Source organism: Eubalaena glacialis, chromosome 5 (genome assembly GCF_028564815.1).
Source record: "Eubalaena glacialis isolate mEubGla1 chromosome 5, mEubGla1.1.hap2.+ XY, whole genome shotgun sequence".
Classification (NCBI taxonomy): Eukaryota; Metazoa; Chordata; class Mammalia; order Artiodactyla; family Balaenidae; genus Eubalaena; species Eubalaena glacialis.
Window position 1 is genome coordinate 89,990,442 of NC_083720.1, and position 27,654 is coordinate 90,018,095.

The 27,654-nt window shown below is 37.1% G+C and overlaps 1 protein-coding gene across 1 annotated transcript in view; it reads left to right on the forward strand.

The window, feature by feature from the left end:
- The window catches only part of AMBN (ameloblastin), a 35,857-nt gene extending 11,736 nt beyond the window's left edge, over positions 1 to 24,121 (forward strand). The window contains 11 exon segments of the mRNA XM_061191019.1: positions 13,271 to 13,339; positions 16,026 to 16,076; positions 17,367 to 17,414; positions 17,906 to 18,016; positions 19,645 to 19,881; positions 20,796 to 20,834; positions 21,099 to 21,158; positions 21,251 to 21,295; positions 21,721 to 21,765; positions 23,575 to 23,652; positions 23,654 to 24,121. Of these exon segments, the coding sequence (XP_061047002.1) occupies positions 13,271 to 13,339; positions 16,026 to 16,076; positions 17,367 to 17,414; positions 17,906 to 18,016; positions 19,645 to 19,881; positions 20,796 to 20,834; positions 21,099 to 21,158; positions 21,251 to 21,295; positions 21,721 to 21,765; positions 23,575 to 23,652; positions 23,654 to 24,121 (1,251 nt within the window).
- The last annotated feature ends 3,533 nt before the right edge of the window (positions 24,122 to 27,654 follow it).

A 27,654-nucleotide genomic window follows, 5' to 3' on the forward strand; every position in this document is an offset into this window, starting at 1 on the left:
GAATTCAGGACGCCCAAAAGGATCTTGGGACCCCTGGGTATCCCCAGACCATACTCTGAGAATGTGTAGTCCTGTGGACTGGATGTGGATGAGAACATGTTAATGGGCCTCTCCCTTCAGCACAGATTCTGCTCCACGTACTCCAGAAACTCCACATTGGCCATACTATTCCTGGAAGACCCTAGAATGCCAGCCTTGGCTCAGTCACATAACAGTCTTGGGGGATGATAATTTGCACATGGACCACTGCACCTCTGGCCTCTCCACCACGATGGCACAGTGAATGACCAGAGTAGAGTCTCAGCTAGGCAAGGGCTTGTGACTGGAAGTACCAAAGAAAGTCATATATTATTTTTAACAATAAAAATTAAAATAAAGTATTCTCATTTTGAAAAATATTAACAATTCTTCAGCTAGATATTTTAAAAAATTAAATAAATTAGAGAAAGGCAAGTCACAGGGACTTCCCTGGTGGCGCAGTGGTTAAGAATCCACCTGCCAATGCAGGGGACACGGGCTCGAGCCCTGGTCCGGGAAGATCCCACAATCTGTGGAGCAACTAAGCCTGTGTGCCACAACTACTGAGCCCACATGTCACAACTACTGAAGCCCGCATGCCTAGAGCCCATGCTCCGCAACAAGAAAAGCCACTGCAATGAGAAGCACACGTACCACAACGAAGAGTAGCCCCCGCTCGCCGCAACTAGAGAAAGCCTGTGCACAGTGACAAAGACCCAACGCAGCCAAAAATAAATAAATAAATTTATTAAAAAAAGAAAAAGGCAAGCCACAAACACCAGTAGTGTCTGGCCAACGTCACCTACTGAAGGAGCGCTTCCCAGTGAATCTTCAAAATTGCAATTTGTAAGGCCATCTCTAATGGGAAAGATGCAGGAGGTTGTGGCTAAGCAACTCCATGTATTCCAGGTCTAGTGACAAATCCACTCTTTCATTAGCTATATGTGCCAGACTAACTTAGTCTTCTGCCAGCTAACCTTATGTTCACAAAGAATTATGTGATTATGATTTAGCTTTTGATATAGGTCTTTCTATGGGGCAACAGTAAAGTGATCATGAATAGTCTGACCAGAGAGAGCTCTGCTGCTTGTTATAAATTAATAAAATAGTCTGGTTTTAACTTTTTTTAATATTACCATTGTGTCAAGAAGCTTATACTGAACAGGCCAAGAAAGGTATCTGACAGTCATAAGCCCTTCTGGGAGCTTCAAAATGCCTGCCAGACCCACTTCCCCTTCTAAAATTTCCTTAGTCATGCTTCATAACTTTCACCATACCTCCCTGGACACAACTTACTGGACTAGGGATGGGTACTTTTTCTGGCCAACTGTCTATGAGTTGCCCTGACTCAAAAGTCCTGCCCAGTTCAGAGCTCCTATATGGAATGGTGACTAGTTAAATCAGTCATGTCCTCTCTCTTAGGAAATTTAAACTAGAGACTTAGGAAGAGGCAGTTAGTAAACCTAGTTAGCTGGATCAGGAAAAGCAGCACAGAGAACAGCTATGTTTCTGTAAGATGTCACAGCTACCAGAAGAGAAAGCTGCAGTGCCTACTGAGTTGTGAAGCTGCTGGATACCAGAGCAATTACAAGGTATTGGATGACATCCCATCTCCATGAGGCCTGAAAATACATCTGTTCCTATTTTGCTTTCATTAAGAAAGAAGCACATTTTGTTCTTACAACTTATAACAGTGTAAGTCCCATTACATCATAAGCTGAATGAGAAAGTGGAAAGTCAATTTAGCCAAAGTCATCCTGCATGCTGCAGTGAAAAGTACTTAAGGCTTAGAGCAGGCTTCAAAAGCCAAAATGCCTACCCAGGCAAGGCAGGTAACATACATGAGTGAAGACAGACAGATGTAAGGGAAGTAACGAGGGATGCTTGCCCTGTTAAAGGGAACAATTGCACCTTAACATTGGTCATAGTTACCATTCAGAATGACAGTATGATAGAACTTAAGCTTTAAATGGCATAATGCATGTTCAATGCTTACTGTATGTCCAGCACATTGCAAGACCTCATTAATATTCATTATTATTGTCTTATATCATTTACAATCATCATTAACAGTTACATATCTATAAGAATCATCTGGAGAAATGAAACTGCTTGGCAAATTTACATTTTCTAATTCCTTAATATATATTTATCTCACAAAAATTTTTTGATCATACTCTTCAAAATGCTTCTCCAGTTTTACCGGTCTCTTAAATGGAAACCGTAAAATTTAAGGTACGCTGACTCTACTGGTTTACTTTCTGTTGATTCATTTCTTTGGTTTTTGGAGGAAAGATAGTCCACTGTTTCTTGGTTTTTCTAGCCTATATTTTCCCTGGTAATTACCTCCATAGACACCTTTCAGACATTGCCTATCAGGCAGAAATGTGAATTGAAAATAATGTGATTTTTTCCAAGTTGGTTTAGGCCTTTAATCAGAGACTGCCAGTTCTGCCCAGCTCTTCCAAAACAAATCAGTAAGTTCTCTTGCCTTTGAAGGATTGGTACAAATGACGAAATTTAGCTAAGAAATGAGTAAGGAGATACTATCTAGAAAAGCAGCATGGTGACACAACATACACACTTGCAGAGCACTTACACCATAACTTACAATTCCAGGGTTTAGGTAGAAGATTGTCTTTTTGTTTTGTTTTGTTTTAATGTACGAGATCCCATAACCAAAATGAGAGTAATTGAGTCAAATGTGTCTAGGCTTCCTTCTGTTTTAACTACTATGAATTAATATTGTGAAATAATATTATGAATTAATATATAACATATTCAAAGCACTTCAAAGTCTCAAAGTAAATAATGCTGATTAATACAATCCATTCAGATTCAGTTTCCTACTTAAGGACAGTGTGATATAGGGTAAACAGCATGTATGTAAACAGCTAATACAACTCAGTATCAAAAAAACAAACAACTCAATTAAAAAATAGGCAGAAGACCTGAATAGATATTTTCCCAAAGAAGACATACAAATGGCTAACAGGCACATGAAAAGATGCTCAACATCTCCAATTATCAGAGAAATGCATATCAAAACTACAATGAGATATCACCTCATACCTGTCAGATGGCTATCATCAAAAAGCCTACAAATAACAAATGTTGGAGAGGATCTGGAAAAATGGTAACCCTTGTACACTTTTGGTGGGAATATAAATTAGTACAACCACTATGTGAAACAGTATGGAGGTTCCTCAAAAAACTAAAATAGAGCTATCATATGATTCAGCAATTCCACTACTGTGTATATATCTGGAAAAAAATGAAAACACTAATTCGAAAAGATATATGCACCCCAATATTCACAGAGGTACTATTTACAATAGCCAAGATATGGAAGCAACCAAAGTGCCCAACAACAAATGAATGGATAAAGAAGATATATATATACAGTAGAATATTACTGAGCCATAAAAAAGAATAAAGGGCTTCCCTGGTGGCGCAGTGATTGAGAGTCTGCCTGCCGATGCGGAGACACGGGTTCGGGCCCTGGTCTGGGAGGATCCCACATGCTGCGGAGCAACTGGGCCCGTGAGCCACAACTACTGAGCTCTGCGCGTCTGGAGCCTGTGCTCCTCAGTGAGAGGCCGCGACAGTGAGAGGCCCGCGCACCGCGATGAGGAGTGGCCCCCGCTCGCCGCAACTGGAGAAAGCCCTTGCACAGAAACGAAGACCCAACACAGCCAAAAATAAATAAATTAATTAATTAATTAATTTTTAAAAAAAAAGAATAAAATTCTGCCATTTGCAGCAATGTGGCTGGACCTAGAGAATATTATGCTTAGCAAAATAAGTCAGACAGAGAAAGACAAATACTGTAGGATATCACTTATATGTGGAATCTCAAAAATAATACAAATGAATGTATATGCAAAACAGAAACAGATTCACAGACAGAGAAGACAAGCTAGTGGTTACCAATGGGGAAAGGGAAGGGCAGGAGCAAATTAGAAGTATGGTATTAAGAGATACGAACTACTATGTATAAAATAGATAAGCAGCAAGGATATACTGTACAGAACAAAGAATTATAACCATTATCTTGTAATAACTTTTAATGGAGTATAATCTATAAAAATACTGAATAACAATACTGAACACCTGAAACTAATATAATATTGTAAATCAAATATAGAAACAAACAAAAACAAATAAAACCCAGCAATGTACAAATCTTGGAGTGATACTGACCTGAATTCAAATTCTGATATGCTTACCAGATATATATTTTTGACAAGTTCCTTAACCTCTCAAAGCCTGTATTATCATATCTAAAGATGGGGACAATAAGGCTTCTTTATAAAGCTTATAAGAGGATTTCATGAAATAACACAGAAAAAGTGTCCATTGTCTATTATTTAGCAGACATTTAATAAATGTTACTTTCTTATTTCTATCCCATCTTCCCCCATCACAACATGAAGATCAATCCAATTTCACGTATATCTCAGAAAATATGAGAGATGACTTGAATGTCCTTAGACACGATACAGAAGATTAAGGATCTTGCCTCTTACACCTTGAGTAAGGACAGATCTGTGCTGCCCCTTCATTTCAGGTAGATCTGTCTGGAGTGGCCAGAGTGAAAGATATTAGTTTATTTATTCACTAAGTCATTTATTCAACAAATATTGAACCCTGTAAGGTTGAGCTACATGTCTACAGTGGAAGAGCTGTGGACTTTGGACCCAGACTAAACTGGAAATTTGATTCTACTATTTGCCTGCATGGCCTTGAGCAAATAGTGAAAGCTCCTTGATGCTCATTTCCATATCTAAACAGTAGGGCTCATAATAATACCTGCCTCCGGGGGTTCTTATGAGGAATAAATGTAATAATATAGGGAAAATACCAGGAATAGAGTAAAAGTAGACCCTAACAGATAGCATTCACTTTCCCCCCTATTCTATGCTAGATTTTATTATATCCTGGAAAGCACAGAGCTACCAGTCAAGAGATAAACACATCTTGTTCGTTTAAAGAGCAAATACATGTGCTTCATCATGCGTACTTCCTCTATTATTTTTGCTTACAGTTTTGTACCTCTCTGAACTTCTGTGTTTCAGCCAGAAATGCTGAGACAACAGTAGGAAAGTGACAGGATCTTCCTCTTGCCTGAATGAGAAATCCTGGCTGCTTTCTGGGAGAAGTCGTTCTTACATTTGCAGTCCAGTTGGTTTAGAGTCCTATATTTTTACATCAACCCAACATTACCTTCCTCTATCTAAAATTCAGTAAAATCCTCCAAACTCTTCATCCCTGGGACTCTCATGGTCAGGATTTTTTTTTTTTTTTTAATGATGTGTCATTAAATGTGACGCTGTGAAATGCAGTGTCTCTGAGTCACAATAAGATTCCTCAGTCATTACTGTAATCCATGTCTCTCTAGAAATGATTGAAATTTACTTCTCAATGATAAAATTAAATTTGAAAGAAATAATCATGTGAAACATGTCTTCATACATACTGTATAACCGATAATGCTCCATTTGTGAGGGTTATCAGAGAATGAGCTATTCCACGTATGTGAATTTCAGATAAATGAAGTTTACAGTTGACCCATTCCTATTTCACTCGCCCCAGCTTACTTAAAATGAGTTCTAGAAAGCAGAGAAGAAAATGGAGAAATATGGAGAAGCAGCGAAAGTCCATATTATGAATTCAGAGCAGTGTAGATAGCCTGACTAAAGAAGAATAGGAAGAAAAAGCCACATCCCAGCCCAAGGCAGAAAATGCTGCCAGAGCCCCTCTCCTCCTCCCTATCCTGCTTAGTGCAGACAATGCAACACTATGGCCTATGGTCATTGGCAGGAGAGGTAGAACTACAGATGGCAAGCTGCAGAGGCCTGGAAAGACAAGCTTTGAAATTAGAAGTATCTTGAGTTGAAATTTTGTGTGTCTTTTTACTCTAGTTATTGACCTAAAACTGAAAGATTTGAAAGAATTTGGTTTTAGGGGTCTTTGGGGCTTATTGAGAGCTTTGGGAGCACCTATAGGCCTTTGGAATGTGTCAAGAAGGGTCTCAGAAAAAAAAAAAAGGGAATTCATTAATGGGGCTTTCTCTAGGTTCCAGTTTTAAAAGAAAGGGAAGAAAAAAGGGTCTTTACACTGTCTTCTGGTTTGTTAAGCCCGCTGTCCAGGGAAGGAAAGGAGATCATAATTCGAGACTACCAGAGCTGTGTATATCTATCAGAATTCACTGTGCTCACCCTAGAAACTGATAAGGGTAAGGAATTCCAACACATTTCATCATTTTACAGGCAAACTCTATAATTTTACCTCTCTGCTTCCTAGACTAAAAGATAAAAACATAATGTAACCTGATTTTAATGACACGATGATCATTTAAAACTCCCATTTCTATTTTAAGAGGGGCTTCTAAGGCAGTGAGAAACATGAGATTCTGTATCAAGCATCCTCAGCCTGTCTTATTTTAATGACACGATGATCATTTAAAACTCCCATTTCTATTTTAAGAGGGGCTTCTAAGGCAGTGAGAAACATGAGATTCTGTATCAAGCATCCTCAGCCTGTCTGATTTTTATGTTTTTGTTTTGTTTGTTTTTCTTTGTTCTTAGTCTCAGCTATTATTTCTGGTGACTATGTGTTTCTAAATTTAGAAGTATTTCTCCTTCCTTTCTTATTTTCTTACCATCTGAAAATAATAAAATGATATTTATTTGAACTATAACTCAAATAAGAACAAAAAAGGAACTAAGAAAAATCTCTTATAAGCACATAGGCTTTAGGGCTATGTGCTCTCTGTTTTGGTGGCTTTGAAGAGACTTTTTTGTTTACTTCTGAGTTCTTGAACATGTTCCAAATAGCTACATTTAAAGATAAATAACCCTTGAATTAAATGCACTAGATAAATATTATGCCACCCTTGCTGATTCCTTTCATTCTCTCACCCCTACATATATTCTAGCAGTAAATCCTACCAGATTTACCTTGAAAAATATCCAGAGTCCAGCCACTTCAACTGTTACTATTGTAGCCCAAGCTGCCATCATCTCTCACCTGGATTATTGCAATCTCTCCTAACCTATACTATGCTTCTGCCTTTGGCTCCCTTCAGGCTACGGAACCCAGCCAGAATAGTCCTATAAAGATGTTATCAGAACATGTTCTTCCTCTGTTCTAACCCCAATGATTTCCTTCTTCACTCAGAGTAAAAGCCAAAGTCTTTACCATGAACTATGAGATCCTCCATGATTTCACCTTCTACGATTTTTTCTCATTCAATCCTTTCCAACCAAACCTAGCCTCCATTACTGGTTTTTAAACACCAATGGAACCATCTCTCTGTGCACTGGCTATTTCTTCTGCCTGGAATACGCTTTTCCCAAATATCCATATGGCCTTCTCCCTCACTTCTTTCCCAGATGACATCTTTACACTGAAACCTTCCATGGCCACCGTACCTAAAATTTCAACACATACCCTCAACAATTCCTATGCTTCTTTCCTACTTAATGTTTTCCCCTTGGCACTTATCATACTACATATTTAACCTACTTACCATGTTTATTGACAGTTTCCCCCACTAATAGGTGAGCTCTCTGAGGGTTTTTTGTCTGTTTTGTTCTCTTTCAAATCTCAATGCCTAGAACAATGCCTGGTACACATTAGATGCTCAGCTGTTAAATGGGTAAGGGAGCAATTTTAACCTCTCATTTAAGTTGCAATAAAATTCAATCATCCAATTAATAATTATTCCTTTTTAATATTCAGCTCCTTTCCATTGAGGAATTTTTAATCTTTTGGTGCAATTTGACTCCATTGTCAGAAAGATCTGGGTTGAATTCAGAGTGCTACTTACTAGTTGTGTGACTTGGGGCAAATTACTTAAACTGACTCAACTCAGTGTCTAATCTATAAAACATTAACAGTAATAATAGTACCTGCCTGATGGAGTTGTTGTACAGAGGGAATGAAATAAATGGCCAGGATCTAGAACATAGAAAAGACTTAGCAAATATAATCTATTATTTTCATATACTTTGAATTTTTTTTAATGTATGTATCCAAATATCAGATTTTTACATTATGGGGACCAAAAAAATTCAAGAGCTGAGATAAAATTTTCTTTTTCATGATACCATACTTTGGTTATAAGTAACTTACAAAAGAAGAGAAACTAATTTCTTCACTGTCTTAGGCATTTGTTACCATATTCATCTTCCAAAAAGAAAAACTAAGGTTCAGTATGTTTGGCATCATGATCACATCACATCCTACTAATTGGATACATTTTTCACTAGATTCCCTAGTATCATTTAACCTCAACCTTTTCTTTCACCATCATGCAACCAGTTCCTTTCTTTTCATAAGTCATTCCTTCAATATGGAAGCGTCTTTCACCTTATCTTCTATATTCTTTATCTGCAATCCTGGTTTTAAAACTCACTTTCTGCAAAAATGTTTCTATGATTAAGCCTCTCCCATTCTAATAACCTCTTTATTTGACATCCCTTTAGCACTTGTGCTAAATCTATAATAATTTGCATTAACTTCATGTTTTCAGTGTACCAGACACTGTTCTAAGTACCTTAGACACTATTTTGTTTACTCTATGTAGATTTCTTTATTTATACTCTTTTACAGATGAAGTAACTGAGGCATAGAATGCTGAAGTAACTTGCCCAAGACACACAGCTAGAAAGTCATGAATCTCTATCCCAACCCAACCACACTAACCCCAAAGCCCACATTCTTATCAGCTAAGCACTTTGTGTCCTATCTTCTTCAACATGATAAGATTTTTCATAATAAGGCTCACGTCAGCTCATGTATCAATGTCATGTAGGGTTTCTTCAACTAGACTGTAACACTTTTGAAGAAAAGGAGCTTGAGTGCCTTTCTTTACCATCATTAAATTTAATATGTAGTCTGTTCATAGTGAACCTTTAATGAATGCTCTTTAACAAACTCAGCAGTTAAGTAACTAGCACAAGCCATGCTTCCTGCCTTGCTTTCCAATTATCTACGCAAGAGGCTTCTCCTGGGCAGGGTAAAAACAAACACCATTTCTACTGTAAAACTAACTTTATGTCATCATGTAGGGTCAATGTGTGTAGACATGAAGTCATTCTGTATTGGCTTGTGGTCAACTCTCTCATTCTTCCAAAAGTCCTTCTGAAGTGGGCTTATAATGGGTATCAACTGGCAGATAATAATCCAGAAGAGATACAAATGAATCACCATTTTTAACATAAAAGCAAGTGGGTGTGTTACTTGGCAATCTACCAAGAACTACTGTACCCATTACACATATTTCTGTCACAAATTCCTTTGTTTGTAAAGAACTAATGACAAATTTGTTCATCATCAGTTTCCAAGTATGTGACTTTGGAATCCACCATGCAAAGAAAGGAAAGTGGGGCAGAAAATGAGCTCAACCTGACTCCAATAAGTATATATGAAGCATACTATGTGAGAAATTACTATGAAATATAAAGTCTTTACATGGAAGGCATTTTAACATATATTTTTTAAATGTCTATCAAAAAGTTTACATCAAACATGGCAAGAGATTAATCTGTATGTTATATAAAAGTTTCATAATATATGCTCAGCGATATATATATAAAACACACACAAATTGATAAGAATATCAATTTCCTTGTGGCTAATAAGCAAATACATGAACAATTCACAGAAAGTAGAAGTATAGTTAGAAAATAAATACAGGAGGAAAATATTTCACCTTGATAATGATCAAAGAAATATAAATCAAAACCCCAAGTTATCATCACAAGAAAAAAAATACATTGTAACCATGTATGGTGACAGATGTTAACTAGACTTATTGCAGGGATTATTTCACAATATAAACAAATATTGAATCACTATATTGTAATTCACTATACCTGAAACTAGTATAAAGTTATGTGTCAATTATACCTCAAAAAAAATGATGAAATATTGCTTTATGCCTATTAAGTTATGGGAAAAATTAATTAGATGAACAAATTCTGGCAAGTGAACTGGTATACATAAATTATTGATAATATATAAACTTGGATAATTCAGCAATACTTAACAAGAGTCATAAAAGAATGCATACTTTTAACTAGGAATCCTATTCTGGTAAATTATACTAAGAAAATAATTAAAATATAAAGTTTTAAAATATTTACTAATTAAAATATTTATGGTGAAAAATTAGAAACAATCAAAAGTCAAAAAGTAGGAGTCTTGGGACTTCCCTGGTGGCAGAGTGGTTAAGAAACCGCCTGCCAATGCAGGGGACACGGGTTCGAGCCCTGGTCCGGGAAGATCCCACATGCCGCAGAGCAACTAAGCCCGATGCCACAACTACTGAAGTCCATGCACCTAGAGCCCGTGCTCCGCAACAAGAGAAGCCACCACAATGAGAAGCCCGCGCACCGCAAAGAAGAGTAGCCCCAGCTCACCGCAACTAGAGAAAGCCCGTGTGTAGCAACGAAGACCCAACGCAGCCAAAAATAAAAAAATAAATAAATACATTAAAAAAAAAAAAGTAGGAGTCTTAAGCACCAATTTGAGAAGCTATTACCCAAGCAACTTAAAATACAGTACTTATCCTTATACCTACATATTAATATAGAGCATAAAGCCCAATACAAAATTATACTTACACTACAATCATAACTATGATAAATATGAATTTAACATGAATAAGTACTGTAAGAGAAAAAAATTAAAACAGTTGGCAAGGTAGTAAAATCCTGCCTAATTTGTTTCTCTTTTTTATTTATACAATCATTATCATAATCACCTTATTTTTCTGGTTATTGTTCTTAATTATGAAACAAACAGAATCCAACAAAAATACTCTTTTCTAATATTTTCTGCAGTTTTCAAAGCAACTTTGACTATTAGCAAGCAAAAATAATTCAAATTTGACTCCTATGCTGTAGAACTATATGGTAATAATGTATCAATAGATTTCACAAAAATTTATTATCCAAATTTTGTAAGAATTAAAAATCAGTTATAAACATTAGCCTAAACCAGCATGACAATGAGCCTTATAAAACACTAAGCACTAGCAATCAATATGGGTGGCCTAGCAGTCAGGAGCATGGTCTTTGGAGATTGACTCCAGTTATGCTACTTACTAACTCTGAAGGACATAGTACCTTTTCTAAAGCCCAGTTTTCACAGTACTTATCTCATGAGGTGATTCATGAAGATGATTTAAGATAAGGAATATAAAGCACAGCGTCTAGTGCATGGTAAGTGGTGGTTGATAAAAATAAGCTATTAATATAATAATTTTTTATTTTTTTAACTTTTTATTTTACATTGGAGCATAGTTGATTAACAATGTTGTGTTAGTTTGGGGTGTACAGCAAAGTGATTCAGTTATACATGTACATGTACCTATTCTTTTTCAAATTCTTTTCCCATTTATGTTGTTATATAATATTGAGCAGAATTCCCTGTGCTATACAGTAGGTCCTTGTCGGCCATCCATTCTACATATAGCAGTGTGTGCATGTAAAATAAGTTATTAATATTATATACTGTAGACTTTAGTGTAAGATCCATGAACCCTTTATTATTGCTTTTATTATTCAACATACAAAATCAGCTTTAAAAATTGGCCTTCCCTGACGTGATACTACCCTCTGCCCTTGTTTCCTTCCACTAAAGCCTAATGCCTGACACTCCATCAGATTCTTTCCCTGGAACACTTAATACTTGTCAGTTTACTCAGTTACCAGTTATTGACTGAGCATCTTGTCAAAGCTTATCCTTCTTTCAAGGCTCAGCATGAATCTATTCTCCTCATACCTGACCCCAAAGTCCCAAAGTATTTCTCCAACCTCAAAAATTTTATAGCAATCTTCTACAGCAGAGTTTCCCAACCTCACCACTGTTGACATTTGGGGCTTGATAATTTTTTTTGGTCAGGCAGAGGGACCTATGCTGTGCATTGTAGGATATTTAGCAGCATCTCTGGCCTCTACTCACTAGATGCCAATAGCAAATCCCTCCTTCCCCATTCCCTGCTACAAATTGTGACAACCAAAAATATCCCCTGACCCCCTAGACATTTCCCTGAGGGGTAAAATCATCCCTGATTGAGAATCACTGTTCTGTAGTATTCTTATTTTAGCAGTTAATCCATATGGGGCTATGCTTTTTGATATTATGTGTGCTTTTTAACTAAATTATTGTTGGTTTGTTATATGTTTTATTAACTATTTTTGTGTATCTCTCTTCTTGGATTAAATAGCTGATAAATTCCTTACAGACAGGTGTATTGTGCTGTACTTCTCTGTATTTGAAATGACTGGTCTATGTCATCTGCCATGGATGATTGATTCATTTTGGTTCCACCATTTATTTGATTGTCACTTCGGGCAATTCATCTCTCTATAGATCAGTTTCATCATGTATAGAAAGGGGAGAATAGTATCTTCTTCATAAAGTTCTTATGAGAATTAAATAAATTAATACATGTAAAACTCTAAAATAATGCCTTCTCATGGTAAATACTATCCAAATATTACCTATTATAATGTGCATAGAACCAAAAGATGCAACATAGTAGGCTTCAGGCTTCAGTAGTTGTGGCACGCGGGCTCAGCAGTTGTGGCTCGCGGGTTTAGTTGCTCCGCGGCATGTGGGATCCTCCCGGACCAGGACTCAAACCCATGTCCCCTGCACTGGCAGGTGGATTCTTAACCACTGCACCACCAGGAAAGTCCCTAATTTTTATTTTTAAAAGATAATTATTGGCATGGTTTCCTGGCTAACCTAAACATAGAATGGTATACCCTTTATATCTGCACATAAAGGTTTGTTATGAAATGACTCTTGGTTGTATTACATTTAAAATGCATTTCAAAATTTATTCTGGAGGGAAACAAAGTAAAAAATCCTGTGAATCATACTTAATAGACCAACATTTCACATAGTGGAAGGGATTTTTTAATTCATAATTTATTTTATGAAATGAAATTAAATATTCATGGAAGTGTTCCCACATGTTCATTTAGGTGGTAGCTCTGTAAAAAAAAAAAAAAGTATTTAGAAATTTTTTAATTGCTTGTCAATTCATTCCAAAAACTAATAAATAAAAATCAGTTGTTTGGCAACATTTATCTGTTTTGGTTTTGTTTGTTTTGTTTTGTTTTGAACCTAGTCGTTTTGGAAGAGCAAAGAGCTCATGGAAATATTGTCTTTTAGCCATTCTGAAATAAAAATTCATCCGATTTGATTCTCCAATCCAACTCTGTTTCAGATCCCACTTTTCAAAATGAAGGACATGCTACTGATCCTGTGCCTCCTGAAAATGAGTTCTGCAGTGCCGGTAAGTCAGTCTTCTAGAGGGTACCCTAGTAGAGACATTGCCAGACACCAAACAACACTGAAGGAAATGGCTGAGTGTCCATAATTGGACTCATTGGGATTAATCCAGTGGTATCTTCCTACTGAGTCAAAAGTCAGGTGCCCAGATGTCAGCCCTTATAATCCAAAAGCAGTAAGCCAAATATAAAATTTTCTTATTCAAAAAGATATTTTAAATATTCCAAAGACAACTTCTACATCTTATTCCATTCACTCAAAAGATGTATGTGGTCTCCAACAATGTCACAGCACAAATTTATTATCAATTACCTGCTACCATTATGAAATCGAAATGGAAAGAGGAAATTTCTCCAAAAAAGTAAAGTACGTTTTCGTCTTCATTTTTAAAAGAACAGCATTAGCCAAATTACTATGGTTACAAAACTGAGCTAAGTAATTCCATTTGAAGCTAGTAATTAACCAACAAATTTGCCTTATAGGGAGAGACTGTGTGACTAAGCGCTGAAGTTTCTTAAAGTAAAACACGCCATGCAATGGGCTACTTGTATGTTACAGTCCTGCACCTGGTACATTCTATCATATATTGAGATGATTTCATGTGAATACAATCCTTTGAGCACTGAACTACTCCAGCCAATATCATGTGATGCTGTTTACACGAAGACATTATTCAGCTGTTTCATGCATTTGACAAATATTGACCAAGCACCTGCAATGTATCCAGCAATGTGCTGGCATTGGAGATGTGAAATTAAATGTGACGTGGTCTCTTGTCTTGAGGAGCTCATAGGTGGCCTTAAATGAACTTTAAATATTTAAGTTCCTTGAGACAAAGGAGTAGCTATTTGAGCTTCTTAAAGTTAAAACATTTCAAAAAAGGGGGATGAAAACTGACTACTAGGATGAAAACCTCCATTCTACAGATAAAAAGAGTTTCTTTTACATTACTCAACATGAATTTTAAATGAAAGAAAAATTAAAGCTGCCACCTTAGCTTACCTTTGTATGATACTGACATCGGGGTCACCTCAGCCATCCACCATCAGTCTAACACCTTAACACTCTTGGAACTTACAATGGTCCACACCTGTGTCAGTCATGTCCACTCTGAGCAAGAGGACAATGGCTTAAGATTGCCAACTGCCAAATCAGATGTTCTTCCTCCTGGGAAAGATATCCTCTGTCTATCTACATTCATGTAAATATTGCTCATTAATTCATGCCTTGGATCAAATAGAAGCAAAGTATACTTTGTCCTGTAGTTGAATCTATCCCAGTTACCTTATTTTTGTACTGGCTGATAGGAGGAAAGAAGGCTCTACTCTCACATCCCCTCAAATTCCGAACAATTTTCTCACCACACACATACACATATCACTCTTTTTGTCTACAAAGGTAACCTCTTTCTCTACTTGGAGTATTTGCTACACATTTATAACTCCTTCCCTTCTATCCACTTGCAAAACTGAATTATTTGAAGAAATTTGCACCATGACCCAGAAGGTGGGATTTTACCTGTATAAAAATGTAGGACGTGGAGACAAATAACATATGCTCAGAAAAATATTCCTGAACTTCCTCACAAAGGAAAAATAATCCCAATACATTTCGTGGAGACTCCAAAAATACCTGTGGTTTAAATGAAGGAAGTAAGGCATTAAAACCCCTTGACCCGAGATGTAAGAATATCCAAAGAACCAAAACCCCTCAAAATCCAATTTACTCTAATTGTTACTCTTCTCTTCCATTCTCTGGTTTTTTTCCCCACTTGTATTCATGCATATTAATAAGGATTGGCTTAGAAAGGAAAATATCTTACAGTTTAAAAACCTAGCTGTAAATATAGCTATATTTTTTAACAACTTTTAAATGAACACAGTAAGTATAATAGTACTTGGTACTAGAATACCTTTTATTTCAGAAAAAATGCCTTTGATATGATCCCAAAAATATAAACACAGATCAACAGGTTTATACATAAAATAATCTTTCACAATAAAAATAAAAACAAAAAAAGAAGAAAAAAAATTTTTTAAATAATAATCTTTCACTAAAGATGACGGAGGATTTGTTGAAGCCCTTTGAATGGGAGGCAAGTTAGGTTTTACACATGGTTTTGCCGAATGCCGTGATCCCACACCACGTTCCACAAACCAGGTATGTAGATTTGTCAAACACACAAGAAAACTGAGTTCGAGTTTGTTCCCTTTGCTTTTCTATGTGATAATATTTAAGCTGAGTTATTAGTTTTCTATTTTCTTTTACTTCTCATCTGTTTTCAACGTAACTTTCAAACTAAGTCAAATTTTGCTTTTAAAGCAATATAGCATTAAGATGTAGATAAAGGGTAGATGATTCATGTGGGAGCAAAATTATTAAATATTAGGAATTCCCTGGTGGTCCAGTGGTTAGGATTCTATGCTTTCACTGCCAAGGACCTGGCTTCAGTCCGTGGTCAGGGAACTAGGATCCCACAAGCCATGCGGTGCAGCCAAAAAAAAAAATTTTAATATTATATTAATACTCCAAACAATTTAAGTTCTTCTTCATTCTACCCAAAAGCTCAAGTCATTTGGGTAATAAACCAATATTAGCTGGCCCTTATGTTTAGGTGTGGCTTTCTATATTCAGTGTGTAAGGAAGTTTCTCATCAAAGAAAATTCAAAATTATTCTTATTTCCATTTAGGTGTTTCCTCAGCAACCTGGGACACCAGGCATGGCTAGTTTGAGTCTTGAGGTATGTATTGTCAGAGTATTTACATATAATCTTTACATTGATATGTTCTTGATAAGAGAGAAATACATGGGCTGTTTCTCAGTTTTCCTGGCCAGAAGTCAGTGGCTGTCCTCCTGTGCAGTTCTAGAGAAGTTTGTGACATTTATTAGAGCCTCATCTTATAATTTTACTGCAATTTTAAATTTTCAGTTATTTTGGTCTTTAGAACATCATTTGTGTGTGATCAAAGCAATACTAATATTTAATACCTAATACATATTATATATACATTAATTGAAACACATTATTCTGAAGTCACAAATGGCTTATACTTAGTTCCTTCTCTGTATAGCATATGATAAAGTTCCCAAGAGGAAAGTTTATCTTACAAAATGTAATTGTTTATGAGGACTGTAAATAGCATTAACACTGTACTATAGTGCCTCCTGCATAGCCTCTGTTTGTCTTATTGCAGTTCTTATACCTAACATATACTCTGTCTAGAAAACCCCAGCAAAATAGAAATGTTTCAGATATCAGTAAAAAATATAAACAGTTATGAATAGAAAAATATTTATGAGATTACAAATTTTTTACAAGGCCTTGCAAAATTTATTTATATCATGACAGTCTGAGGGCAATCGATACTTTGTGCTAGAAGCTTATTTCACAATGAAGCTAATTTCACTGAGTTTTTCTTTTTTTCTTACTTTCTAGCTTAAACTCAACTCAAAGCACTCTAAACCTCTTCCCAGGAAAAATGAAATTGACTTTCGCTTGAATTGGCAGCATTCTTGACCATCTATCTAGATACCTACCATTTTCCCCAGTGTTTTTTATATTTATTATTTTGAGAACTTTTATTTGGGAAGGAGGTAGGGTTGTTTTGTTTTAATTTGTTTGGTTTGTTTGCCGGTTTTTTCAAATTCCTCTTCGGGCTGGATTTGTAAAAGGCAAAGTAAGTTAAATGAGGGAAAAAAGAGTCAATGAGACAGTGTCCTCGTGATTATATTTATATTTCAATTCAATGAGCTATTTTCCCATGTTTCAATATGACCTCCACTTAAATGATATTTTTTCTCTTTTAATTAATGATGAAAAGCAAGCTCACTATTTTAATAGCAATGATAACAACAATGGCAGAACCACATTTAACATTTCCACTTTTTAGTGATGATTTGTCTCTTATTTTATTCAAATTGACCCACCCCAAACTTTGTACTAATACTACCATATGTTGAAAATCAATTGTGTCATACACAAAAAGAACATATGTGACAAACACTAACCCACTTTTTTTTTTCTTGATAGACAATGAGACAGTTGGGAAGTTTGCAGGGATTAAACATGCTTTCTCAGGTAACCTTATTTTCAAATAATTCTTACTGCAAATATTCATGGTGTTGGTGGTAGTGATATTAGCAGCAGCACTGTAATTCATAAAATTTGTTTGTGAATAAACAATATCCTAAATACTGAAAAAACAAATGAGTAATTGAGATAACCTAAAACAAAATAAGGACCTAGGACGGGATGGTAGGAGAAAATAAAAATAATGTTGAATTTTCTTTAGTAAGAAAAAAATTCTTTTTTGTATTATTAATTTTATTATACAGCCCAAAATATGAATGCTTAAAAAAGCAAAATCTCAAAGCAGTTTATGGGAATATGTCAGACTGGCTCAGAATAAAAAGCAAGTCTATTGGAAGACTTAACCTAGCCACATTAAATTAACCAATAACACTCTTATTTTTGCTATTTCTACACTTTTTGTGGATTTTTTAGAAAATGTAAACCAAGTTTAAGAAAACACTGAAATATAAGCATACTTTTATTCTCCATGTCTTTAGTATTCAAGATTTGGCTTTGGGAAGTCATTTAATTCTTTGTGGATGCATGGTCTCCTCCCACCACATTCCTCTTTCCCATGGATGAGACCAAGAAAACATGAAACTCAACAGGTAAGTTAATTGCATCAATGCGTCTGAAACTTCAAGCTTTAAAATATTCCCCTGCTTGCCTTCTCTAAGTTGTCATATAGTAACCACAGACAGGTAACAGTAATGAATAAAAAATTTTCCAAATAACAATAAATCAAAACTATAACTGTTTTTAGTACTTAGGAAAATTTAAAATAAAATGGTCCAAATTTTCAACCCATTTGTATATTTACTTCAAGTAGGAAGATATGGCTTCTAAAATATAGAGACCTATGTTAAAGATATGAACAATAACAATAAATAAACTAGCCTGAAAATGAAAGTAGGCTATATCCTGGAAAATTCTGATTTTAGTCAAGATTCCTTAAATAATTACTAAAAGACACATTTAAAATGATGCCAAACATTCCTAGTTAAAACATCATAAACCCTAAGCAATTAATAAATACATCAATCAGTTAATCATTATTTATTAGATGCCTAACAAATACATAAACCAAATGGTAGATTGGAAATGAAAGTAAAGGTGTTTAAGAATGACTCCAAAGCTTACAAAATTTCACACCTGATTAGGGGGTAAGACAAGACAACATATTACAAGGTGCTAAGTTGTGAGGTATAAGTAATGAATCAGGTACAAGTAATGAAAGCCCAGGAGTTTAGAGATGGGCAATGGTTGAAGAGATGAAGCACAGCCAGATTGTTGTGAGACTTCTTTTTTGTTTGTTTTTTGTTTTGTTTTGTTTTAACATCTTTATTGGAGTATAATTGCTTTACAATGGTGTGTTAGTTTCTGCTTTATAACAAAGTGAATCAGCTATACATATACATATATCCCCATATCTCCTCCCTCTTGCGTCTCCCTCCCATCCTCCCTATCCCACCCCTCTAGGTGTGAGACTTCTAAGCCACTTTGAGGAGCTTGCAAACAATTTAAAAATAATAGGGAGCTGTTCACAACAGGTAATTTCAAAGAGGAGCAACAAAACATGGTTGTTTTAACAGGAACTTTTGATTCCAGATGGTTTTCCATAACAAGCAGCATTACTCACCAAGCCACATTTAGTGGGACAGTAAATTATGTTAATGGTGATTCTTTCTCCACTTGATTGTTTCCAAAATGAACTCATGATGTAAGAATTTGATTGGTATTTTATTTAATTACCCTTTCTCCTTTCATTAACTCAAAAAATATATTATCTAACCTGTGCCAGTCACTTATTAGGACCTATGTTAAGTCCTGGGGCTATAAAGATAAATAAGACATATTATTCTCTGTCAGCTGACCAAGGGACAAAGCTTTATCACGAGTAATTGTAATCCAGTGAGAAAGTGTTAAAACAGAGATACATAGAGGCAGCTGTGGGAACCCAGAGGACGAAATGGCTCAGTCTACCCAGAAGTTCATATAGCTTTCCATCTTCACGCGCAGTGGTAGCCCCAAAGGAAGTAGGGGAGGTAAACACCTACCAGACTGCCCCCAAAAACATTGACTTTAAGTGAATCAGTGCTTCCTATGGAACACATTTTCAAGACAAGTCTCCTAGACTCTCTTCCAAGTAGAAAGTTCCCCAAGCCCTTTTGCTTTGTCAGACACCACAGTTCAGTGAGCCATCGCTTCCTGACGCTCCTTTCAAATTTCTCTGCAGTATGAATATTCTTTGCCTGTGCATCCCCCACCTCTCCCATCGCAGCCATCCCTGCAGCCTCCACAGCCAGGGCAGAAACCCTTCCTCCAGCCCAGCGTTGTAACCTCCGTCCAGAACACAGTCCAGAAGGGAATACCCCAGCCTCCGATTTACCCGGGGCATCCGCCCTTGCAGCAATCAGAGGGGCCAATGATTCAACAACAAGTGGCACCATCAGAAAAGCCACCGAAGACCGAGGTAATTCCTTTCTCTGAAGTCAGATCTGGATCGTCCATTAACTTAGTGAAAGAAAACCGATTTTCAGAGCACATTTAAATAATCAGAGCTTTGGGCATAATGCACGAAAATACAAATATGTTTTCGAGCAATTGACATATCTGGGAGTAGAATATAAATATCCATTCCTGCCCTTTGCCATCTGAGATGGGGCATGGATTCTAAAAGATCCTGTTCCTGTAAAATTGGTTTCTTAGTTACAAAAGATGAAAGCTTTCAGAGGAAATAGGACAGCCCAGAGAAGTCCAGGCTTCTTATCATCAGGCTCTTTTTTCAATGTTGGAAGGACTGAGAAGAGTGATTGATCCCTCAGCATTGCAAATAGTATTTTTGCATTATTATTTCTCTATCTGGTAATCGAGAAGACAATCAAGCAAAAGTATCATGTAATAATATCGAGAAAAGAGCAATGGACAGAAAAGGAAGGTATCATGTAACTAGTATGCTGCAGGCATTTAACATCCCCACATATCATCCTGACTCCAATCCTATAAAGATAGATATTATCATCCTTTTTTAAAAAGAAAGATTTTAAGAGGTTATAAAATTTTCCCAGTATTACACAAAAATTAAGTGGCACAGCCAGCATTCAAACCAATCTGGCATGCTCTGATTCCAAAATTCATTACTTTCTATTCTGCAAAACAAAGCAAACTCATGACAGACATGCCCCATCTCCCCTCTGTGCACTTGAGTCATGTCAGTAAAGGGCAACTGTAATCTCTTTTGTTGTACCCTCGGAGATGAAACGAAAGTAAAAACAAGGAAATTCATTTTAGATTGTTTTATCATAATCGTAAATAAGATAAGAACGTTTTAAGTTCACTCCGTCTATTTTAATTGTTCAGTAATTCTAATATTTATCTGTAATGCAGTTGCCAGGAATGGATTTTGCTGATCCACAAGATCCATCAGTAAGTACAAATCTCAGTAAGACACTTTCTTGGGAAATACATCTCTATACTTCAAGAAAGGAGAGTAAAAAATTTTAATTGCCCCATTTATCCATAAATATGGAATATAACGGGTTCCTTTGTTTGCTTAAGTATTAAATACTTGTTTATCATAGTAATCCATCTGAAAATATGTTTCATATAACTCCTAGAAATGGCCGTAATGGGAGGTTTGCCTGTGTTATAGCAAATATGAATTGCTTATTCTCTTTCTGCCACTTAAAGATGTTTCCAATAGCCCGTTTGATATCTTGGGGACCAATGCCACAAAATAAACCACCTCTAGTAAGTTTTTTTAATACCACTTCTCTATGATTTACTTAAAAGTTTTTCTCTTGGGAAATGCATTTTGTGATGATTATTGTTTTTATATTTAGCTTCATCCAGGAATATTTTATATGTCCTATGGAGCAAATCAATTGGTAAGTCTTTATCCTATAAAAAGTATCATTTTAATTAAATGTTATCTTAAGAGATAAAATTATAAAATCCAGGCCTCAAACAATAGATTCCATATTCTCTGAATGCCTAAGTTAGCAACTGAAATGGCAAGGAGGCACACTTCCTATTTGGATAATTCTGGCCAGGCATACACACACACACACACACACACACACACACACACATAGTGGCATTAAAGAAAAGGTAAATTTTCTATCTTAATTATCCAAATTGGCTACATTTATTTAATAATGACTCATCTCTCCACTTTACCCTGCCTCTGGACACAGCATTAATATTAAGGTTTAAGGAAAGACTAAATGACTTTTAACTTTGTCTTGAGTAGTTACAAAGATAATAGGAGTCAGCTGGCTCATAATATGATGCTGTGTTTCTTTTTGAACAGAACGCTCCTGCCAGACTTGGCATCGTGAGCTCAGAAGAAATGGCTGTGAGTAATGTCTTCAAAGTCTTCTTAAAATAGTGGCCAAGGGAGAACAGTCACAGATGACTGGCTGCAAGAGGTGTTGGCCCTGAATGTAGCTGAATATACAGCATGGGACTCAAGTTGTTCCACTCCAAAACCAAAAGCTTGATTCTGAAGCAGCATGCAAAGATTTCATCACATTTCCCATATAGTCATTTCTGAGTGATGACCATTCTTGCACATAGGATTTTGCCCCATTTCTTGAATATGAGAACAGGAGAAACCTCTCTTGAAAAGCCACCATTATTGAACAGCAAACGCTTCAAACCAAAAAAGATACACATGGTTCATGAAGTTCCCGTTACTTCTCAGAACACTTAACCCCTCAAAACAACAAATTCAACAAAATTGCAAATCATTTAGACCTCAAAATTGAGAGATCAAAAAGAAAAAAATTAACCAAGTTTAAAATTTGATTATTGTAAAATTCAAAGTACATTAACAATGTAAGTCAAGTGTATTCTTATTCTCTTATCATTATCTATGCATATTACAACTTTAAAATTTGAGATCAATAGACTCACACAATTGGACTTTTTTCCCTCAGAAATTTCTACGTTACATCTGTTAGAGCACAAAGCAAAACAAAGCAAAACCGTACTGAATTAACAAATCATTATCAACTACGGATCCTATCGAGTTAATAAATACATGTAAACATGCTATCACTGAAAGAAAACTTGAATCTCAACATTATTGAGTGCCTTCTGTGAGTGAGACACATAAAAAGATCCTATGGAGGCAAGATAAATAAGATAAGGTTCCTGATCTCAGAGAGTTCACAGTCTAGTCAGTGGAAAAAAATAGATACAGGGGCAGAAAATGTGAAAATCATGTGATAAGGGTAGCAGCCCAGGGGTTCACAGTGCCATGCCTGGAGGAGATGATGGGAAAATCTGCGAGTGGAGAGCCAGGAGAAGATAAGAAGAAAAAGTGCTGACTCTACATAACACCAATGAAACAGGTTGAAAATTCAAGTGTGTTAATTATTATTTTAGAATTTTAATTAATTTATATTTTGCCTCATTCTTAAAAGATTTTCCTATAGCTTATGAAAAACACAATAAATATAACCAAAAAATTGAAGATAGAATTTAAAATGAGGAAATGAGAATACAGATATGCAAGTTACAAAGCCCTGCACACTTGCTGTAAGAAGCCCAAGATTTGGTCCTGAAATTTTTCACAACAAAGGAAAAAAGGACACATGGTCAGTTCTAGAATTTTAACTGTCCACAGGAAGAAAATATTTCTGTTTCTCCAGAGGGAGGGAGGGAGGGAAGAAGGAAGGAAGGAGAGAAGGAAGGAAGGAAAAAATTTTAAAGCAAAAGAAAAACATATTACATGGGGCTTCATTCATTTTGAGGGATACTGAGAAATGATACTGACAATGTCCTCCAAAACTCTGCTCAACAAACTCAGGAATGCATCAGATTTTGTTTGTCTTATGATGGTATTGCCCTTTTCAACTGCTTATTGTTTTCTTAAAATGAAATTCAAACTACCTTTTGCCTGTAGACTTGGTTCTGCCCTACTTCCCTGCTTCTTTCCCTCTTACCCTTCGGCAAGCATTCAAAGGGTCTTCATCTCCCTTTCAAAGAAGTGAGTGTCCCCACCCAGAAAAGTACAGAAGCCAATTTAGTGAGAAATGTGCTTACACAAAGCTGTCAGCCAATTCTCTGTTCCCTATCAGTTTTTTATGGTTTCTCAGTGAATCTGACTGGTATAATGGCATCGTATAGTTAAAAATATGTGATAAATGGTTTTTTCCAGGGAGGAAGAGGAGGCCCCATGGCCTATGGAGCCATGTTCCCGGGATTTGGAGGCATGAGGCCCGGCCTTGGAGGGATGCCCCCCCAATCCAGCCATGGGCGGGGACTTTACTCTGGAATTTGACTCCCCAGTCGCTGGAACCAAAGGCCCGGAGAAGGGACAAGGAGGTGCACAAGACCCCCCTGTGCCAGAGGCCCACCCAGCCGATCCGGAAAACCCAGCTCTCCTTTCAGAGGTAGCAACTGGTGCCCTCGGAGGGCTTCTTGCTAATCCTAAAGGCAATATCCCCAACCTAGCAAGAGGCCCTGCAGGGCAGAACAGGGGACCCCTCAGGGTTCCCCCAGCAGCCGCAGACCCACTGATGACCCCTGGATTAGCTGATGTTTATGAGACCTACGGTGCTGATGAGACCACAACTCTGGGTCTCCGGGAAGAAACCACCGTGGATTCCACAGTGACCCCTGACAGTCAGCACACATCGATGCCAGGAAACAAGGCCCAGCAGCCCCAGATTAAGCATGATTCATGGCATTTCCAAGAGCCCTGAGAGCCTTGAGATATCAGCTACTTTCTGTATGCACAAGCTCCCCATCTTTGTCCCAATAGTCTATCTTTTTGCGAAAACACTTATTACCCTCTGCAGCAAAGGCATTAAAAGTGTTAAGCACATATTAATAAATATAAGTGGCTAGAAATAGTGTAGGTCCCCTTCTTGCTTTCATTCTCTTATTGAAATAAAATGTGTCGCCTGTCTCTGTGATTTAGAAATACTATTAATAACATCAGAGCAAGCCTAAGGGTCTCTGCATTTGAAAATCACCATTTCTTAGCTGTCTTGACATTATAGAATTTCTCTTACTAGCATGACACTGTTATATCCAGGAAATGTGACACTGCTTTGGAAATTTTTCTCTAAGCAAAGGCACATATTCTTAGAATTATAAGTTATTTCATTTAAATGTTATTAAATGGGGATTGGTGGACAATCCCTGACTGGTATTACTGGGTTTGGTATACTGGATTTAAAATTCTCATTTGTAGAGTATTTTATTTAATCTAGTAAAAGCATCTAGCTTATTTTAAATAAAAAAATTTTTCTGACTGAAACTATCAGAAATTATACGCTTATTATTTACATATATTTAAATGATTAAGAAAAGCATACTCATCCCCTGTATTTGCTACTCTTTAACCCATTTTATTCAACTCATTTTTCTTTCCTGGAAAGTTTATTGAGTATCTACCAATGTCCTAGGCACTGTGCTAGGGAACAGCAACACAGCCCCTTCCCTCAGAGCTTTCAATAGGAATGATTGACAAGCAGACAAGCAACCACAGTAATAACAAAAACAGCCACTCTAGGCCAAGCCCGAGTACTTTACATGTATTATCTCACAACAACACTGCAAAATAGATACTGCCAAACCTGCAAACATGTGAAAGTGCTATAACAAGGCCAAGTACAGGGTATTCTGGAACCACAGAGAAGCTTAGGGGCATCTCCAGCCTAAGGTTAGGGGCATCTCCAGCCTAAGGTTAGGAGCATGGGAGGGGATGGGAGGGATCACACAAGTTTTCTCAGAACAGTATCAAAAGCACCTGTAGAATGAGGCCTCCAAGAGGAAGAAGCACAAGAAGAGTTATGTGGGCACCATGTAAGAATTAGCTCATTTCTGTGAAATATAATATAAAAGGATAACCAGAAAATGATCATTACTTGTCATCAAAGCTAGGTATGTATCACTCAGGGCTATTTGCCTAAATTAAGAGGTTCCAAGGCCAGATCTGAAAATTAGCCTCATCCCTAAAAAGTAGCCTCCTCCCCCATTCTCTCCACTTCCTCCCAAGTTGCCCAGCCCAGATCTTAGGCTCCGTAGAGCTCAGATTCCCCTCCATGCCCTGTGGAGATTTCGGAGATGCAGCCAAGGAAAAGAGCCCTGAGATGCCTCCTGACCTGGGATACTTCAGGAACCTTAACAGGACCATGCAGCCACCTCCTATTTTCTCTCTCTCTCCAGGCAGAGCTCTGCTCACCCCCACTCCATGGGCTGGAGCAGAAGGAGGATGCAGGAGATTCAAATTCAGTTTTTGTCCCATAGTGGCTCTGGCAAAGGTGCAAGGGTAACAGAATGACTGCCATGGTAGCCAGCATATGCCCACTGAGACCCACCTTAGCACTCCAGACAGTCTCCTAAAAAGCAATACGGGGACTTCCCTGGCAGTCCGGTAGTTAGGACTTCGCCTTCCAATGCAGGGAGTGCGGGTTTGATCCCTGGTCGAGGATCTAAGATCCCACAAGCCTCGGGGCCAAAAAACAAAACCTAAAACAGAAGCAGTATTGTAACAAATTCAATAAAGACTTTAAAAATGGTCCACATCAAAAAAAAAAAAAAAAGCAGTATGGTAAAAGACATAGAGATATGGGTTGGAACCTTGACATCACATCTAATCATCTATGAGTCTTTGGAAGTAAGACTTAATCTCTCTGCTCCTGTGTTTTCATTTCCATAATGGAGCTACAACCCAACTCACCTCACAAGGTTGTTGTGAGAACTAAATGAGATAAAGTACACAGATAAAATTGCTAAATCATAGTAGTTTCCTTCTTTTCCTACTGATCATTTTCATAAGGAGAACCAAGCAAAACAGCAGCAGTAACAGTGGAGAAATGGAATTTTCCCATTATCTGATGAAATTGTGCTTTTCCATTCACACTTCCACACACTACCCTTTTCATCCTTCTTTGTAATTCAGAGCATACATTTATGAGCTCACATACTCTGGTTTCTCTGATGAATATTGTCCTATAAAGGGCTCAAAGTTGGTCTCTGCTATTGGCAGGCTGGGCACTTAATTGTGTTAATAGTTAGATCAACTTTGACAAGGTGGGATACCAAGTTGTTGATACCCTGCCACCATAGCCACTTCAAACACCAGTCCATGAGCGAACACCAAGGTGGCCAGGGAAAGAGGCTAAATGTCACCCACAGGAGGAGCCATCTTAATTATTGAGCAGTTCTTCTACTATGGCTTCCCTCTACCAGAAATTTACATGAGAAATGAATATTTTCCTACTGCATTCCATCCTGAAGCCTCTATTTAAATAGCTTGCCTTCTAGACTGCCTTATTAGTAATCTTCCAGTCTTGTTCTTTCCAAGTCCTTGACCAGCTGACCAATCTGGTGTTGCCCCTGAGTTTGTATAGATCTATATCTCAGGCCATTTGTCCTTCCACACAAAATAGACAAACTAAAATTCTGCCCACTCAGTGGGGTTGTGGTGCATTAACTGTGCACTTCCAGCTGATACCTGAGTATAGAAATCCATGAACCACACACACACTCTTTCCTCTCCATTAATTGATCAGAAATAAGGTAGTCATATAACTGATTCTCCAAACTAGGATACTTTGATAATGAAAAGTGGTGTCATGAATGATGAATGAACGTCGGACAACAGGTGTAAACCAGTACGACCTAGGGCAAGCCTGGACATCTGGTTATTCTAGTCATATGGAACTCCCCGTGAAGCCAAACATGTGGATTGAGGGAAAGCCATCAAAGTTATAAAGAGGAACCTGAGCCTGTTGCTTAGGCCAGTTACTTGATGCCTCCAGACCTGCTAAAGCCTGATCATTTTCACTTACAATGGAATGCTGCTGTTTATACTACTTTATGGTTCAGTGGATCATAAATCACCTAGTAACTCAAATAGCATAATCACTTGGCATCCCAAAATCAGCATATTGTGTCTATTAGGGTCCAGTAGCAAGATAAGAACTTCTTTTAACAAGGAGAACCCTAAGGTTCCGTGCTCTTATTCTCCTGTCAGGACTTGTCAGAGGTCCACAGATACTTCCATAAAGCCCTGAGTCATAATGCCGAAGTGACAGGGAAGCTTATGGTACAACATGTACCCCTCTCTTGACCTAAGTCCCACTCAAAAAGCCTTTCAAGTTATACACTAGGTGGTATATGTTGTCTTCAGAACACAAAGAAATCCAAAAGCATTGTGCTTCTCTCTTCTTGTAGGGTGGTGCAAGCTGCCACAACTTGCCTTTCACTTTAGTTATCTTGACAT